At 42.7% G+C, this 16,926-nt stretch overlaps 1 protein-coding gene across 3 annotated transcripts in view; it reads right to left on the bottom strand.

Moving 5' to 3' along the window:
• The window catches only part of osbp2b (oxysterol binding protein 2b), a 42,208-nt gene that overhangs the window by 23,177 nt on the left and 2,105 nt on the right, over positions 1 to 16,926 (bottom strand). Inside the window, exon 2 of one of the 3 annotated variants that reach the window (XM_030104801.1) lies at positions 11,377 to 11,585. In XM_030104801.1, the coding sequence (XP_029960661.1) occupies positions 11,377 to 11,585 (209 nt within the window). Of the gene's footprint in view, positions 1 to 473; positions 675 to 8,325; positions 8,387 to 11,376; positions 11,586 to 16,926 lie in introns of those variants that run through there. The other 2 variants (XM_030104802.1, XM_030104800.1) reach the window with 2 other exon arrangements.

The raw sequence follows: 16,926 nt of genomic DNA, 5'->3' as shown, positions 1-16,926 counted from the left end.
GTCCCCTAATGGTGCAATGAACTCTACTAATAATATGCGTACACAGATACGCTCTGCCAACACAACACGCAGGCCTGCCAGGCTCCGTCTCATCCATATGCAAATGCCAGGTGGAGCAGGCGCAAAGAGCAGAGCGAATGAGTCCGAGTAAGAGCAGCACGGGGAGAACGAGGGGCAAGAGGGAAGGAGAATGCATGCAGCTAAGAACACAAGGAAGATGCCAGACCGCTTCTTTTTTTTTTTTTTTTTTTTTTGCATGAGGCAGTGCAGTGATGGAGAAATGTGAGCAACCATGGCGAAAGATGACAGATGCCAGGAGGACAGAGATGAATGGAGGAATGACAGCTACCTCTCAGACGCACGACAAGAAGGAGATGGCAGGACGAAGAAGCATTTGTTGTTGGACAGATGGAGAGGAGTGTGACAGCTCCGTGCTCCTGTGCTGCGGTTTCAGCCGTTACTGTAGTACTGACCCCGGTTGAGTTTACTCAGGCAGCCCGAGTTGCAGAGGGAGCGGACCGTCCCCGACTCCCAGCAGCTCCGGCCCTTCATCCCACTCTGTGCAGGCCTGATCCCACTCCGCGCTCCCTGAGACGCAGCGCTGCCCCCGGGCCGCTACATAATCCCAGCCGGGGGGGGGCCGAGGAAGCCACTTTCCCTGTTCAGCATTGCAGCGTGCGCCCATATACGCGCATACTCACACTCATCCTGTACACACACACACACACACACACACACACACACGCGCAACGGCCGGGGGAGCAATGTCGGCGTCCCCCAATTGTAATTCCTATCTTCCCTCCTGCATGCCTCCCTGTCTTCCAGAAACACACGAGCACTCTGCATTCACACATCCACACAGCTCCACACATTTACAATTCTCCTCCACATGCGTCTCTCAGTGCAGTGCAGAGAGAAAAGAAAGGGAGGGCGGGAGTGAGCGAGTCAAGTGGAGAGCAGGCAGGATTCGGCGGCCAGCAGTCATTTATACAGCAAAGACCAGAATGCACTGCTTCGCCTCTTGTCAGTAAAAATTAACAATTTGTGGAAAAAACAAACCGCAGAGGTGGCGTGAGGAAAGGACTACGTTGTTTTAAAAAGAATTATGAAGTGTGAGAATGATGAGATATTGGGGATGAAACGATTTGAGATTAATTCAGAGCGGTGCATTAGAAGGAGGGCTTCAGGTCAGGATGTTTTCACAGAGATGATCTCCAGCCGCTGATGGACGACTGAACTTCTGACCTCCGACACGGTCACAGTATCAACACAGCAGAGCTCATACAGGACTTCAGTCCCCGCCACGTGAAGGTTGTCATTTCAACAGTGCTACCAGTGCGTGTGTGCGTGCGCATGTGCATGTGTGTGTGTGTGTGTGTCACACTGTTCTGTAATTCAAGGTCACCTTGACTACCTGAACTAATTTCTCGCCTCAGCAGTTTATACAGGTTAAGTGAAAATACATGTTAAATCAGCTAGAGATAACACTGGATAACCGTTTGTTTATTTTTCACCCGAATGACACTTTTTTAAAGTTATACATCTCTTAAATTCATTGTCATTACTTGTTATCCATACATTGTTTTTTCCTGCTGTGTATTTATAATATGGGAGGCGGCTGCAGAGGTTTGTAGTGGTTAGCACTTTTAGAAAAAAATGTTACATGTGTGTCTCTGGATTGGGCCAAAATAGCTCCCTGTGCAGTGTTTGCATGTTGTTCGTGCACAAGCTTGGCTTTTATCCCACTCCTGAGGGTAATTGGAGAATTTAAATCGATCAGGTTTTGCCTTTGTCCACTGTCAGCTGTGGTTATCTACAACACTGTAAAAATAAATGACAGTAAAAACAACAGCAGGTATTATGTATCTAGATTTGTGAATACTTAAAAACACTATCGCTATTCCCTAAATATTCATGTCTACATTAGAAAACAGTATGTTCATAATATTTACTTTTGAAATCCTGGACAACCTCTAAATATACAATAATCTAATCAATCAGGTCCAAGCAAAACAGAAATTCCCAAAAATCTGTCCAGTCAATCAGTCGTTTGAAAACACAGCTCGGGTGTCACGCGGAGCCGGTCCACTGTAATATCTCGGCTGCAGCGATTTAAAGGAAATATCCACTAACAGCAGAAACAGGTAACGGGGAGCCGCTGCAGGCTGTAATGAGGTGAGAGAAACGCTGACGAAGGGGAGAGACTGTTGGACTGTAAATAAATACGTCGCCTGAAAGTCCTGGGGCATGTTCGAGGGGGCAATGAAGCATGAACTCACAATTAATTTCATACTTGACCTTCATCATTTCTTTTCCTCACTAGTTTAACCATGCAAAGCGAGCGCGACCTCGAACTACTCGTCATCCCCTCAGCTGCCGGCTTAGGTTGTTTATAAAGTATGTTTCCAGTCACACTTATTGCAAAGCTCTTTCTGCTGCATTTTATACACTGTTTAGATAGTTTGATCTTGATAATTTAATAAAATGGGGTTAAAATCTGGGTTTTATCAAACATTAAGTTTCTAAGTTGGAAAAAAAAACACAAAAAAGTTTGAACTCAATTAATGGGCTCAAAACATCATTATATTCTCTTTAAATCTAAAAGTTGTCCAGATTTTACAGTTTATTCCTTTATTTTTATGTGGTAAGGAGACAGTAGAAGGTCAAGCTGCCGGAACGATGATCTAAAGAGAAAGATGCTGTAATGCACAACAGTCTCATTATGGCAATTTACAGCGTTAACAAGCACACTGCAGCCTCTACAGTTTGAATACATGAAGCTCATTAAAACCAGTCCCATGGTTGTGGACAAAAACACTTTGAAGATGACATTTCAGAGGTTACATTTTGAGTGTTAACAGAAGCAACCGTCACACGAATACTACTGATCCACACTGCTCCAGACACTCAGAGGAATCACTCCACCACTTATATGCAGGAAACAGAAATGCAGACTATGACTGTGAAACTGAGGGTCCCCTAATGCTTTCACGCTCCTGTAGCAATAGCTAATAACCGGTTCTCCAAAGGAGGGAGATCTTTAATTAACCACAAATGTAAAAGTGAAGAGTAATTGCTTCCTGCGTGTGCTTGCACTGGCTCACAGCAAGAGGACTGTGCATCAACTTGTTGATTTAGTAATTGCAAACAGACACTTCATATGAACGCCTCCCGCAGCACAGTGAAATTACAGCCGACTCGCGGCACGCCGGGGTAATGAGTCATCCCGTCCTCATCCAGTCCGACCTGCACACCGTCGTCACTCGCAAACTCAAGGAACCTCTTATTCACAACGCGGTAAATTCTTGTGATTGACGAGCCTTTTAAACTCCAGCAATGTGTATTTAAGCAGGTAAGAAGTTTTAAAACAAAAAGTTTCCTCTTTCAAATGCAAATCAAGACATTTCAAATATGAAGAGAAAATCAACTTCACTGAACACAGATCCTGTGTAAGAACCTCATTCATCTAAAAGTTTAAAAAATGAAATGGTAAAACACATAATGCTTTTTCGGGGCCTAAAAAGCAGAGAAACACCTCTGATTTTCAAACGTATGTACACTTAACAATGAGGAATTATATAGTAATAGGCTAAAATTACAGACAAATGTAATATACACCTTCTTATAAAACAACAACATGTCCAATCAGGTCCAAATAATTTTGCAGCAGTGGAAAACAACAGAAAACACATAGCCAGGATGTAATTAGTGCAGAGCAAAAGAAAACAAAGAGGACCTGGAAGAGACGGTCTGGCCCCCACAGATCCCCGGTCTTATCATTAAGAAGCAATTTTGGGTTTACATGAAGATGCAAAGATTTGAACCAAACTGCATCCAGAGAAGATCTGTGCTCCGTTCTCCAAGATGTTTATAAAGTAACCGCTGTGAAAATTCCTTAATAAACTACGTGCGAGTGTGAGGCCACCTTGAAGGCAAAGGATGATAACCCCAAATACAGACTCCTCTCTTGCTAATTGACCGTGCAGCTTACAAAAATAAAAACAACCTATTAACAAAGCATTTTTTGAAAGCACTGCTGCAGCCCCATGCCCATTTTTCACTGCTCTGTGTACGGAAAAAAATTCTTTGAAATCATTAAACCAAACAGTTAGGTCCATAAATATTCGGACACAAGTTTTGCTTTTTTGCCTGTTTACTGATATATATTCCAATAATAGTGCTATCATGGATATGACCATTAAAGTGTGGATTCTCAGATTATACTTGAGGGTATCCACATTCAAACTGGATGAATGATTTAGTAGTTTCAGCTGCTTAAAATCAGGAGTTGAATTGATGTTCGGTACTTGCTGTGAAGACACAGCGAGAATTCCAAAAAAATCTAAAAACGCCAGCACAGTTCTGGAAGAATAGCATTCGGACAGATGAAACCAAGCTCACGGTCATCTGTAAAGCCTGGTGGAGGCAGTGTGATGGTCTGGGCGTGCTTGGCTGCCACTGCCAGTCGGTCACTGGTGTTTAATGACGATGTGACACGAGACAGAAGCAGCCCAGTGAGTTCTGAGGTGTTCAGAGAGAGGCTGTCTGCTCCAATCCAGCCAAATGCAATCGAGTTGACTCGACAGCATTTCATAATGCAGATGGACCCAAAACATAAAGTCAAGCGCCAACCCAAGCATTTATTAAAGCGAAGAAGTGGAATATCCTTGAACGGCCAAGTGAGTCACCCAGTTTCAAAGCAATTGAGCAAATTTTGCTAGGAAAGATTGTCGACCAAGATCAGAAGTGAATACTTTATTTTCAGGTATTTAATTTGTCCAGTTCTTGTTGAGCCCCATAAATGAAACGATTGTGTTTAAGAGATGATTTGCTCACAAAATTTTTTTTTTTTCTGCTTTCTTTTTTGGTCAACTCACTGAATTCAAGCTGTAAGTCTATACTTCAATGGTTTTATTTAAAATTCATTCTGGTACCAAAATTACATACAGAACCAAAATTAGAACAACTTTGCCCAAATATCCATGGGCCTAGCAGTATTTTTATAGCTTATGACCCGAGTTGCAGAACAATTAGCAATTTAAACCACTGCTTATTAGAAGAATAGTTTCAGTTCAGTGAAATGATGTTATGCATGAGTGAAATGTCAGGCTGAGCAAACATTTCAACAAAGCCTGCAGTGGAAGGTTTAGCTGTGGTTTTTTTGATTTGTCCCATTTTGTTCCAACAAATTCAATACAACACTGAAGCAGAAGAAAACTTTAATTGTATTTTTCCAATATTCAGTAGATGGAGGTAGCTATAGAAATAATCTCAAATATCATCGTGACTACGTCTGCTATGCAGCTCATAAGACGTCCGCAGATAATCTGCATCACTCACACTCTCATGATCTTTAAGACAAAATTATCACCGATATGGGGATTCCTGAACCTCCAGCTGGTCAAACTGGACTTCCATATTAGAGTAAAAGACAAAAGCACTGATTTCTAAAACTTGTTTGAAAACAGTGCACTACACACTCAACACAAACATTAATATGAAGAGAAATCATTCAGGTCCACAGTGTACACCTTCACCAGAGCGTCTCCAGCCAAGCCCTCGTTATATTTACACTATTTGTACTGTACTGCTGTGAGGAAACCACAGGTGACCTGGTGTGATCAAAGAGCGATCGCTGAGGTCCATGAAAGCAGGATAGGAAAAGAGAAAATAGTGAAAACAACCCTGAATCTCCCGTAGTCCTAACTGACAGCCTCAAACAATGTCAAACACAAATTTATATTCTAATGACCTGCTTAAATCAGCGTTCTCCGTTTCCCCAATCTATTTGGTGCTGATAAAGCAGAAAAGCTGGAGAGAGCGCGGCGGAGAGAAAACGTAAGCGGCGACTGGGACACAATGAAAGGGTTATTAATGAATCCAGGCTCCATGCAGAAGCAGGTCGGTTCACACACTCCCGCTAGGATCCAAGTCGCGATAATAACAGCAGTCATAATGTGTGGATTCTCTGACAATACAGTGTTTAAACAGAGCTCCGCCATTATCAAATGGACCATTATCATCCGCGTGGACGCGTGATTATAACAATTTAAGACTCTACTGAATCCATTATTCCTTTAACAGAGCTGATAAGAATATGTTCAAAGGCTGCGTATAACAGTCATGTTAAACAGACAGAAAGTCCAACCAATGCAAAATCATAAAACCGCATGTAGTTTACACGTTAAGTCAAACATGTATAATAAAACAGAAAAAAACCAATATAAACATATGCTATTTGCAAACAAGTGGTGTATGTTTAAATTAATTCAAAAGTAATTCATCCCCAGAAACTATAATCTACATTTATTAAATTAAGCTATTTACTCAGCTTAAGCTGAACAGTCATATTTCCAAATGCTGTAATTCAGTATAATCCAGTAAAGATCAAAGAGTGTTTGAACATTACAAAGCCTCTGAAATCCACGACAAGACCTGCAATAAACAGCAACAGCTCCGATTCCTAAAGACCAGAAACAAAATGTCATAAATTACTCTCTGGTGGTGACAGACACGAGAATTTAATCGACAAAACAAACACTGCAATGTTTCTGTTGAATAAAATTACAAATGGTAATAAACTATAATGCAAATTTATATAACTAAGAAACTGAACTATATCAAAACCACAACAGAACATTTGACTCCTGAGAGGATTTATGTTACTATAGTTCTAAAATGTAAGAATAACTGAAACAGAACGTCGAAATCCAAAGAGGCTGTGGGCTTACAAGTTGACAGTAAAAGGCTTTCTTCCAAAACCTCAAAGCACTCGTGCAACATAAGAGCAGGAAGAGGCTGTTTTAATGCACAGAAACCAACATGTCCATGCTAGTTTATGATCTCTACTCAGCAGAGGACCATAATGTTTCAGCGCATTAGCATACGCTGCAGAACAAAACGGCAGTCAGCTCCTCAATTAGGAGTTCAACATCCAACACTTTACCAGGTGTAGTTTCAAAACATGATAACCACTATACTGTAGGCACAAGACAGTCATTAACTTATATTGTGAGATTTAAGCAAGAAGAAACGTGGGCGTTACCACATGCGGCGGCTCGGCTGAGGGAACCCAATTGTTTCTGATTCATTTCTGTTTTCTTATAATACACTAGAAGGGAAGAAACCCAGCAGAGATGAACAGGAAAAAGTCAGAGCAGTAAAAGAACCAGCAGGCGGTTCGCAAATATCACATCAACGTGTCAGCGTGGCCAACAACATGGAGGAAGTGTGAGTACTGTAAGGTTAGCTCCACAGCAAAGACAGCAAAAGCTCGATATTCACAGGGACAGATAACAGGATGAGGCAGCCAAACATGTTAAAAACATGAGCCAGAGGAGCGATGTGGCAATCCTTTTTGGCTGGTTAACTACTTGGACAGCCGCAGCGTGTGTGATCCCTGTCAAGAGACCGGGCTTCAGTCATGTTTGTTATGTTACAAGGCAGATTCTGACTCTGATCTCTTTGTCTCCATTTCAGCTGTCACCGAAGGCTGAGCAGAATCTTGCAAACCGACCTCTGCCGGAAACACGGTTTCACATCCAAGACAAACAAGGACAAGCTCTGCAACACAGAGCCACGGCAGAGCTAATTGATGAAGATGATAAGCATACCATCTGTCATTTCATTACATGCTTTCACAGAAAGGAGCATATCGCACACGACAGATCCTAAAGCAAGTGAGGGAGCTGCTAATCAATTACTAATATTAGAATCTATAACATAACGTCACATGATTACAGTTAACAACACATCTGGAGGTGCATTCCACACAATTTCATTGATACGGTAGTCCTGAACATTATGAGAGTCATGTTAGAGAGGGGGGAAAAAAAAAAAAAACACTTGACTGGTTAAATCAATGTGCATGAATAATAAATATCACACCAAATTGTCTGTGAACTGCTAAATGATTTGTTAAATTTTTCATGAAGTCGGTAGTAACAGTCCACGATTTTGCCAAGATTTATTGCAGTGTTTGCTGTAATGATAAAACTAGCACGCATACATTAGGTCCTCCCGGGAGCAATCCACTCAGTGTAAACAAGAAACAGAAAAAAATTCACTGTATCAGGAATTTTACAAGTCACAGCATCAACTTCTCATGTTTATTCTGTCTTCTCATCACCCTGATAGTTTCAGCTTCAGATTCAGATTGGAGATACCCATGATGATACATTAACAGCAAACCCTGCAAATCTATAGATAAACGATATATAATACAGAGTGACATGGACTAATCCTACAGGATACACTTCTTGCATACACAAACATACACACTTATTCAGGAGCACAACACAAATCCCAAAAAAGATGAGTACTTACAAAAAAAGAGCCTGTGCCTTTTCCTGTTTGTGCCTATTTTCTGCCCAGAATGTGCACAACAATGTCAATGCTTTAAGCTAAAAGAAACCCATTGAAAAGAGGAGAGTTGGAGAAAGAAGAAGGTCATTCCACTTGGACCAAACCCCGCTGAAAGAAAAGCAGAGTAAACGGCTTATCGCGGGAGAGTGAGAGAAGGGGAGAGAGGGAGAGAGCGTGAAAGAGGGAGGGGGCAGGAAAACCAGACAGCAAAGCGGGAGGGCGACTGGAAAGAGAGAGGAAGCCCGAGTGTCGGACACGATGTATGGGCGTAAGGAAAAAAGGAAAGAGATGGAGACCAAGAGGGAGGGAGCAGTGAAAGAATGGGAAATGAATTACAATCAAAGAGGTGTTTCTAATCTCTTTTTACTCAAATTTGACAGTCCCACGATTTCAGAACCATGGACAGAGCACTGTAATATAGAGAGGGCTCAGATACCAAAAGAAGGGAATGAAAAAAGAAGCACAAGCAAGGGGATGGAATTAACCTGCTACCAGTAAATCAGCTTACTCATGTGTAAACATGGCTAGTTAAAAAAAAAAAAAATGTCACACAGAAAGTGTCAAATCAATACAGATGGTTAATGCACTACTGTTCGAATATGCAACGCAAAATGTAATGTCAGGTGCAGCTTCTTTCTGCCCATCTCAGTCGCATCTCATAAAGCTCAGCTCAAACCTGAATGGAAAAGCCCTCAGTGGATGGCAGTGTCCAGCAGCTATCAGTGTTTCAGTGCTTGTCTCTCAGAATCGCTTCAGATCCCATTTCACACCCATACATGTTGGACTTCTTCAGAAGTCAAATAACATAAAGTACCACTGGTCCACTAGATTCCACTGGCTGTAATATGGATGGCAAAAACCTAGGTGGCTAAGCCTGGGGAGGGAGATCACGCTGAAGTGAGAGGAAACACTGCCACCTGGTGAATATACTTGTGTCAGTTTATCTGCCTGAGTTGAATCCAAGCACACTTACAACCTTACACAAGAGGGCCTGTAATTTGAAACCAAACAAAAAAAAGATGTAACATCTGAGATATAACAGATTCACAACTGTGGTCAGTTCTACACATGATAAATCTGAAGAAGAAAAACATGCTGCAGAGTCACAAGAAAAGTGGAAATTTTACAACTGAAGACATGATTTTGTTCAAAAGATGATTCCCCCCCAAAACATAAAACTACAAGATGGAAGAGAAGCAGTGATTATAAGAGGAATATTGATTTATAACTTGTGTGTACAGGCACATACTTTGCATACCCGTGGTTTACTTTGTGCTCCCCTGAGGAGATCGATCAGTGTTCTACAGACAGAGTGAAGCGCGAGTTAATGAATGCATGCATCCTACCACCGAGCCACTTTGTCTACTAACGCCATGCAGTAAGGCAAAGACACAGGAGACTGGCTGCAGAATCACCTACCTATTATATTTGGATAAGCACTGTGGTATTAAAGCATTATTCTTTGTAGCAGCTGTATTAGTAGATATCTAATTTACTGTCGACACACTCACAGAGCGTCCCTTTTCTCACATTCTGTTAAATCCTCCTCCCACAGACAGATTAGCCATGTGTATTCTTTCTTTAAGCTCAAAAAGCATCTACCCAAAGCTTCGTACTTTTCGTCTAATGCCTGGTAGGCTGTAACGGCTCTAATTCAACAAATACCGAGGACTTCAAGTTTATGTGTTTCAAACAATTAGTCAATTGTTAAAAAAGCTCAGTCTGAGAGGGCTGAACAAAATTACCAAAAAAAAAAAAAAAAAAAAAACTGACAACAGAACAGATCAATTTCATCTGTTAAGTTCATGAATGTACAGGATTTTCATTTTTAAAATAAGTAAAGTTGGCGTTTAGGATTCAGGAACAGATGCTGCTGAGCTGCACTGTGACACTTCAGCAATCATGTTGGCAACTCAAACTAAGAGAAGCTTTTTTTTAAAGTGCTGAGTAACTGACCAATGTGAGTAAAACACCTTATTTAACCGAGTTCAAAAGAGATTGACCACAGTCTTTAGCATGCTAGACACACGTTTAAAACCCCTGCAGCAACCCCGCCGGGGCAAACAAAAAACACAATTTTTGACCAGCCAAGAACCGCTGAATGTGTTTCATCAACCTGAAGCTGCTCTTTATGCAAGCACATGTTGAAAGGTTCCCGTTGAAGTGCAACAATATATTTTACCTGCTTCAAAAAAACGTTTTTTTCTTGTAACACTATGGGAACAAAAAGGCACGCAACATGATGAAAACACAAAAGCTTCGTGCTGTAAAGGGACTTTCAAAACTGAAACTTAATCTGCAGTGAAACAATAACTCTCACTGAGTTCAGGTCTTCACCGGAGATCTCCGTCTAATAAAAGTGCGCACACATGCACCAAATAATTCAGGTTGCTCAACAGTCTAATCTTTTGAAAATACAAATATACCAACATTCTTTGTGGAAGTAATGAAACTACAAGCGCTTGCGTGCCCCCCTCCAGGCTATATTTAGTGATTTGACTTTTAGATGTAGGCCAGAGGAAATATAGCCAGTCTCTGCAGATCCTTTCTGTGAAAAGAGTAGAGCAGAGAGGCTCTGGGATGATGCCAGGGTGAAACGTGAAGGAAAAACGGCCCTCCCAGGTTTTTCCCACAGCCTTTTGACCAGCTACATCTAACACAACCATACAAGAATGAGTCTCCTTGGAACCGAAAGTGTTCTGCTGTCAGGAGGAGGCTGAATGAAGGCTCAGTTCTCACACTATCATTAGCATATACCAGTTTGTTTTTCAACTTGACTGAACAGTCAGCGCTGCCCTCTCCTGGCTCACAATGGAATGAGAATAACATTAAGAAAGGAGGGCTAGAGGTGAAACAGCCGTGTGGAATATCAAATGGCAGGATACGGAAGGCCTCAAATATATCAGATAATGTATGCTGGCTTGAAAAATGCAGTTTGCATTCAGTTTGATGATAAAAGACAAGCAACACTCGCTTCAGTTTTCCCTATATGTTTACTAAAGCCCTTCTTACCAGACTGATCATTCATCATGCGGATGGCTTTCGCTTTGGCCAGCTCCAGCGCTGTGACCCATCTCTGTCGCTCCACTTCTGTGCTCGCCTTCAGATGGTAAGTGCGGCCGCCGCTGCTCAGCACGATATTGCAGGCATCCTCCGTGTCGATGTGCGCCGTGGCCAGATTTATAGTTCCACGACACGTGTGCGCCATCTCTGCCTGCGTCCTGCAACAAAACAACGAGGACAGTTCAAAGTGTTATTCTCCAGTGTCAATCTCTGCAGCGTTTGCCCTACAAACCTTTGGTTCAAAAGCAAAGTGCCGCAAATTATTCATCTCATTCAGCAAGGATGGGAGCCGCTGAGCACAAGCAAGGGAGTCACTGGGGAACAGAGCTGCCACAGTGATCATGTCAGTCACTCTGAAGGCCAAGCAACCATGAATATACCCGTTTCTCTGGAAATTCCACCTCTGAAGCATCAAAAACTAAACCTGCCTTGGCTAAACAGTGTAGTTCAGACTTCTAGTTCACTCACTGCAGCCAGCATGCCCTGCAGTGAGTGTGCTGAATTGTGGGTATCCAGGCAGCCTCCACTAATACCAACTGTTGCACATTCAGTGGGCCACAGTAGTCTAGATAACAAGGCCATTGTCTGGCTCAAAAGCCTCTGTAGTGAACACAAAATAACAATGAATAACAGTGTGAACAAAGAGGGGAATAGTTTGTGAGAGGTTAAAAAAAAACTGATAGTATGGATGCAGAGCCAAAGCAGCAGGGAAAGAGATTAGAGCAAAAAATGAATAACTAAATATGGAGAAACAAGTGTATACACTGCATATCTGGTGTTTGTCTTTCAAAAAGAGTTGACTATGATTGAGTGGCTGCATTCTGCAAACAGCACATTTTACCAGAGGAACTTATGTTACCAACGAATCAATACAAACAGCAACTTTTTAAACAGGGCGAGGAGCACAGACGCTTAATTTGATTAACTGGAACACAAGAGAACACAAAAGAAACACAGTTCTGCTGTGAGGTGGAAAGGATTGGGTGACAGATTGTTATAATTACATTACAGTTCTCAATAGAGTAATGAATCCAGCCATCCCATCAGTTACCCATCATCGCTATGGATCATTTGCATTGCTCAAGGTTGCTGATTTTCAGTATAATCTGTGCATCCAGTTTATCTTTTATGCTTGTTCATTGTTTATCAGTTAAACTATTCTTAAATGTCTTTGGTAGGATTTCGTATAGAGGTTAGGACAAACTGACAGAGCAATGTACGGCTGTAAAATGCTGGGGTGCGTGAATTTCTCTGATGAAACAGACAAGTGGTGGGTGATGGGAAGATTCAAACTGTACCAGCAATCTCAGCACTCTTTTAAAATGGTTTTCATTGGTTTTATGTCAGCTTTTTAAATTTTTTTTTTTTTTCATGAGGAGCACTGAAAAATATGCGTACTCTGTCTATTGAGGGAGCTTCGCTACGAAATTATATATCATTAATGCTTCAAAAACTAATTAGTCCTGTGAAAAGCCTCACTTATCCAACCCTAGCTCCACTGTTTGTGAGCTGACTGGCATTTTGTCTCGGATAAGATAAGCCGCAGGGCAGTTGTGGACCATCATGACTTTCAGAGAGCACATATTTCGATCCGGCAACAGACCCATGATTTTTCTGATTAATGACCTCCGCCAGAAAACAGAAGCTAATCAGCAAAATCATATGCTTGAGCCACTGCGTCGATGTACAAGGGTCATTTCAGATGAGACAAACACACACATCCTCAGCCCTCCATGTCACATGCTTGCCCATCCACAGCCTGGGAAACAGCCGCTTTCTAGCATGCAGCCATGCAATCATGTGGATTTATCTGCAGGTTCGAGCATCCATTCATCCGTCCTCTGTGAGCCCTCAACGCCACAAGCAGCTGCCTCTCCGGTCTCTCCACCGGCTCCGGTCTAGGCTGACACTAACAAGGTGGTTGCCACCTTATTAAGTCAGAGGTTGAAGAGTATTTACAAGTTCTGCCAGGCAGTGACTTCCCTCACACTGCTTCTCCTGGCTGAGATCAAGTCTTGTTATGACGCCAAAGCAGAACAAGCGCTTCAGTGTACCGCTCCTCCGCTGGCACTCGGGGTACATCGGTTGAGCAGACAACACCGTGCCGAGGCCATGCGAAGCAGTGCGGAAGCTGGGCACAGATCCTGAACAGTCCAGATTTTTTTTTTTTTTTTTGCCTCAGCTGCAGGGTCCCGCATGCAAGTGGGTCAGCAAGCTGACGAGAAAGGTGAGATCCACGGCGGCCGCTTCCGCTCTATAGGGAGGCGAGGCCATGCAAAGGCCAAAAGAAACCACACAGTCAAGACTACTGCGAAAGGTGGGAAATCAGGACGAGCACTACAGGGGCGAAAGGCAGAAGTAGGAAAGGAGGCTAAGGAGAGTTTGGGGGCGGCTGAGGAACAGGAGAGGCTTTCCTGCATGTTGCTCTGAGCCAGGTGAGAATTGCAGTGTTTTACCTGTCAGTCCCCTGTGCACACATCCTCATAAAACACAAATCCACTGATCTGGAGCATGTAATGACAAAACAACAACCGGTGAACAACACAGAACAGCTGTCCGTAAGCACGAAGAGACATACACAGGACAGGCAGAGGGAATAGGACTCAGCACCCAGAGCATAAGAACGCAGATAGGCTTTGTTGTGGCTGTGGGCTGCGTTATCACAAGACATGGAGGGTGAGAGCCAGAGAAACGCCGGGGAGCGTGTTGTGCTGAAGACAGAAAAGAAACATAAGACAAGAAAACCAAAGCAACACGGGCAGCATAACATGACCTGGTGACAGGCTGAAACAATGAGATGCTGAGAATGTGGTCGGACGCCCTGCTCTCACCTTCGCAAGAAAACACAGAGACCACCCGGGCGGGCGGGCACACTGAGATGCTCTCACACGCACACTCTGCAGCTGAGACCAGCAGAGTCCATTAACAAGATTAGCTCACAGCAGCCACGTCTCCGGGTCCAACCACTCTGCTGATGCACCAGCCGAGTAAACAGGATTCAGGCCAGAGTCTCCCCTCCAGCTGGGCCCAAGGTTGGCGAGCTCACCGCTCTCCGTCCCCGCCTCCCCCCGCACCCAACAGCTGAGTGTGCGAGCACCAACACCAGAACCTGACTCTCCAAACGGAGGCAGACGGTGCCGAACCCCAAGTGAGCACTTAAACCGATACTATCTGGTTACTCTCCCGCAGCGGAGGAGGAAACGTGGAGGGGATAGTCTACTATGGAAGACAAGGCTGGATTCACCGATACAGCGGCTCCAATAACACTCAAAACTTTAATGCTCTGTAATCTTTCCGGGTGTGCACCAAGCAGGATTTGCTTTAAGAGGTGAAAACGCAGTGCTGAGAGTATTAAAGCTGGAGGTAAATGTCTATTAAGAAATTAAAAATTAAAGACGTAGAGAAAGAGAGAGAGGAAGCACAGTGGCCCCGTCGTTGGTCCTGAACAGCAGGACGAGGCTCATTCCTGATTTATACTAAATAAGCAGGACACAAAGCTGATGAAGGATAAAAGACAGCAAACTTGCAGTGTACGAGCCAGAAGGAATCAATAACAGATGCACTGTTGAATCTCTGTAAAACTCATTACCGATATTAACAGGCACAATTGCTGAGTGTGTCGGTTCATCCGAAAAGAGGATGAACCAAAGGATTGATTATTATCCACCAGTCGCTTCAGGTCAGAGAAAAAGCTTATTGATTATATCTCTGACAAGCGCGTCAGCCGCTACTGAAGGAAATGTAAAGTGACCTTTAAAAAAGGACAAAGAAATACTGAACACTGCAGATTAGACAACTGATCAATTCCAATTAGAAAATGATGAGATGCAAGTCGTCTGGCATTTAACGTGCATCGCTCCGTGGCAGAGCTTGTTGTGTTTATGATCCTGTAAATGATCCAAAAAACAATCAACAGCTGCTGAAGAAAGAGAAGCTCAAGTTCTCTAATGCACTTAATGCTCTTTTTTTACTATGAATTTTTACCCACATCCAAAATGATTGAGGTCATTTCTATCGCTCCTGCACACATTGACATTTCAAATATTGATTGGTTAGTAATACAATCAGTAGGTTTAATGAACCGGTAAACATGTTTTGGGTGTTTGATCTATGAGAACAGGGACAGAAAACTTATCGAGATCAGTTTTAATAATTCATTGTCATTTTTAAGCTAAAGTTTTCATTTTATGCTTGTTTTTAATGAATATTCTCTGTTCTCTCGGGTAGAACTCAAGAGTAATCTGAATTTCTAGTTGTTGAGGGTTGTTCATGGAAGACTTTTTAAACTGCATCTCAGTCTGGAGGAAACGCAGTATGGAGACATTTGCACCACGATCTCAAATTTTAATGAGCAAACTAATTAAAATTTTTCCATAACACCCAGGTCATTTCAACACTTTTTAATGACTATCACGACTGTGAGACCCTAAAATAAAGCTAAATCAATAATCAATCTGCCCTATTATTAATGACAAGCTGGAGTTTCCGTCCTACCGGAAGAGCCAAAAGAGCAAAAACGAGTTTCATGAACTGCACATTCGAGATGTAACAATCATTATTTGACGTACAAAGAAGAAGCATTGATCAAAATGTTGCCGCTTTTGTGCGACTGTCTGACTCCAAGACTCCAATTTTACATCTCCCACAATGGAAGCGCGAACAGTCAGCCAGGAAGCCGCACACAAAGACACACAAAGCCCGAAGTCAGACAGGCACAATGTGGTCTGCCAGGAAGACATCAGCGGAGGGGACAACTCGTGCGCCTCACTGCCTCTGTGCTCAGATGTCGACAGGCTACCTTTACTTCAGGGACGGCAGTCACCTTACAACATAATGGACTATTAATAGAGGGGAGAGGCAACAGGCGTCTTGCGTTTCACCACCACCCAGGGCAGGGAGCGGGGGCTCTGGCTACTGAACCTCTTTGTCTAATAACGGCTTACCAACAACAAACGACACCCTGGCTGCTCGAGAAAGGGTCTGTGGTGGAAATATTGCTGGAAAAAAGTCTAACATTTTTTGACTGAATACAGCAGTAATTCATGAGTCCAAGCTTCCCCCCGGCGTCACATGATCCCACAATCAAATTGTCATACTGACATGAATGAAGACGTTATAAAAGCCATTTATCCTTGAGGGATGATCTTAGAGTCACATCGTTTTGTCACAGCCAGCAATTACAGCTCACAGTTAACATATATGTCAGATGAGGATTTATTAATCATTTCTGATTTGTGAAGACATTTAAAGTTCAGAGTGAGAGATTTCACTTACAGCACCGTTAAAGCAGGGGAAGCTGTGACTTCCTTCAATTAAAGAAACTGGGTCAAATGGGAGCAACGTTTGTTGCGGCAAATACTCCGTCAGTCCTTTTAAATGGGGTAAAAACTGAAACTGTGAAGTTTGTTTATTCCCTTAGAATAACAGAAACAACACACACAATGCATTTATACTCAGTGATTCAATGTCAGGGTGACTAAAGCGATGAAGCGTTTCAGC

This window comes from Salarias fasciatus, chromosome 12 (assembly GCF_902148845.1).
Source record: "Salarias fasciatus chromosome 12, fSalaFa1.1, whole genome shotgun sequence".
NCBI lineage: Eukaryota > Metazoa > Chordata > Actinopteri > Blenniiformes > Blenniidae > Salarias > Salarias fasciatus.
Note: the sequence above shows the minus strand (reverse complement) of the source record. Positions and strands in the feature narration are given on the sequence as shown.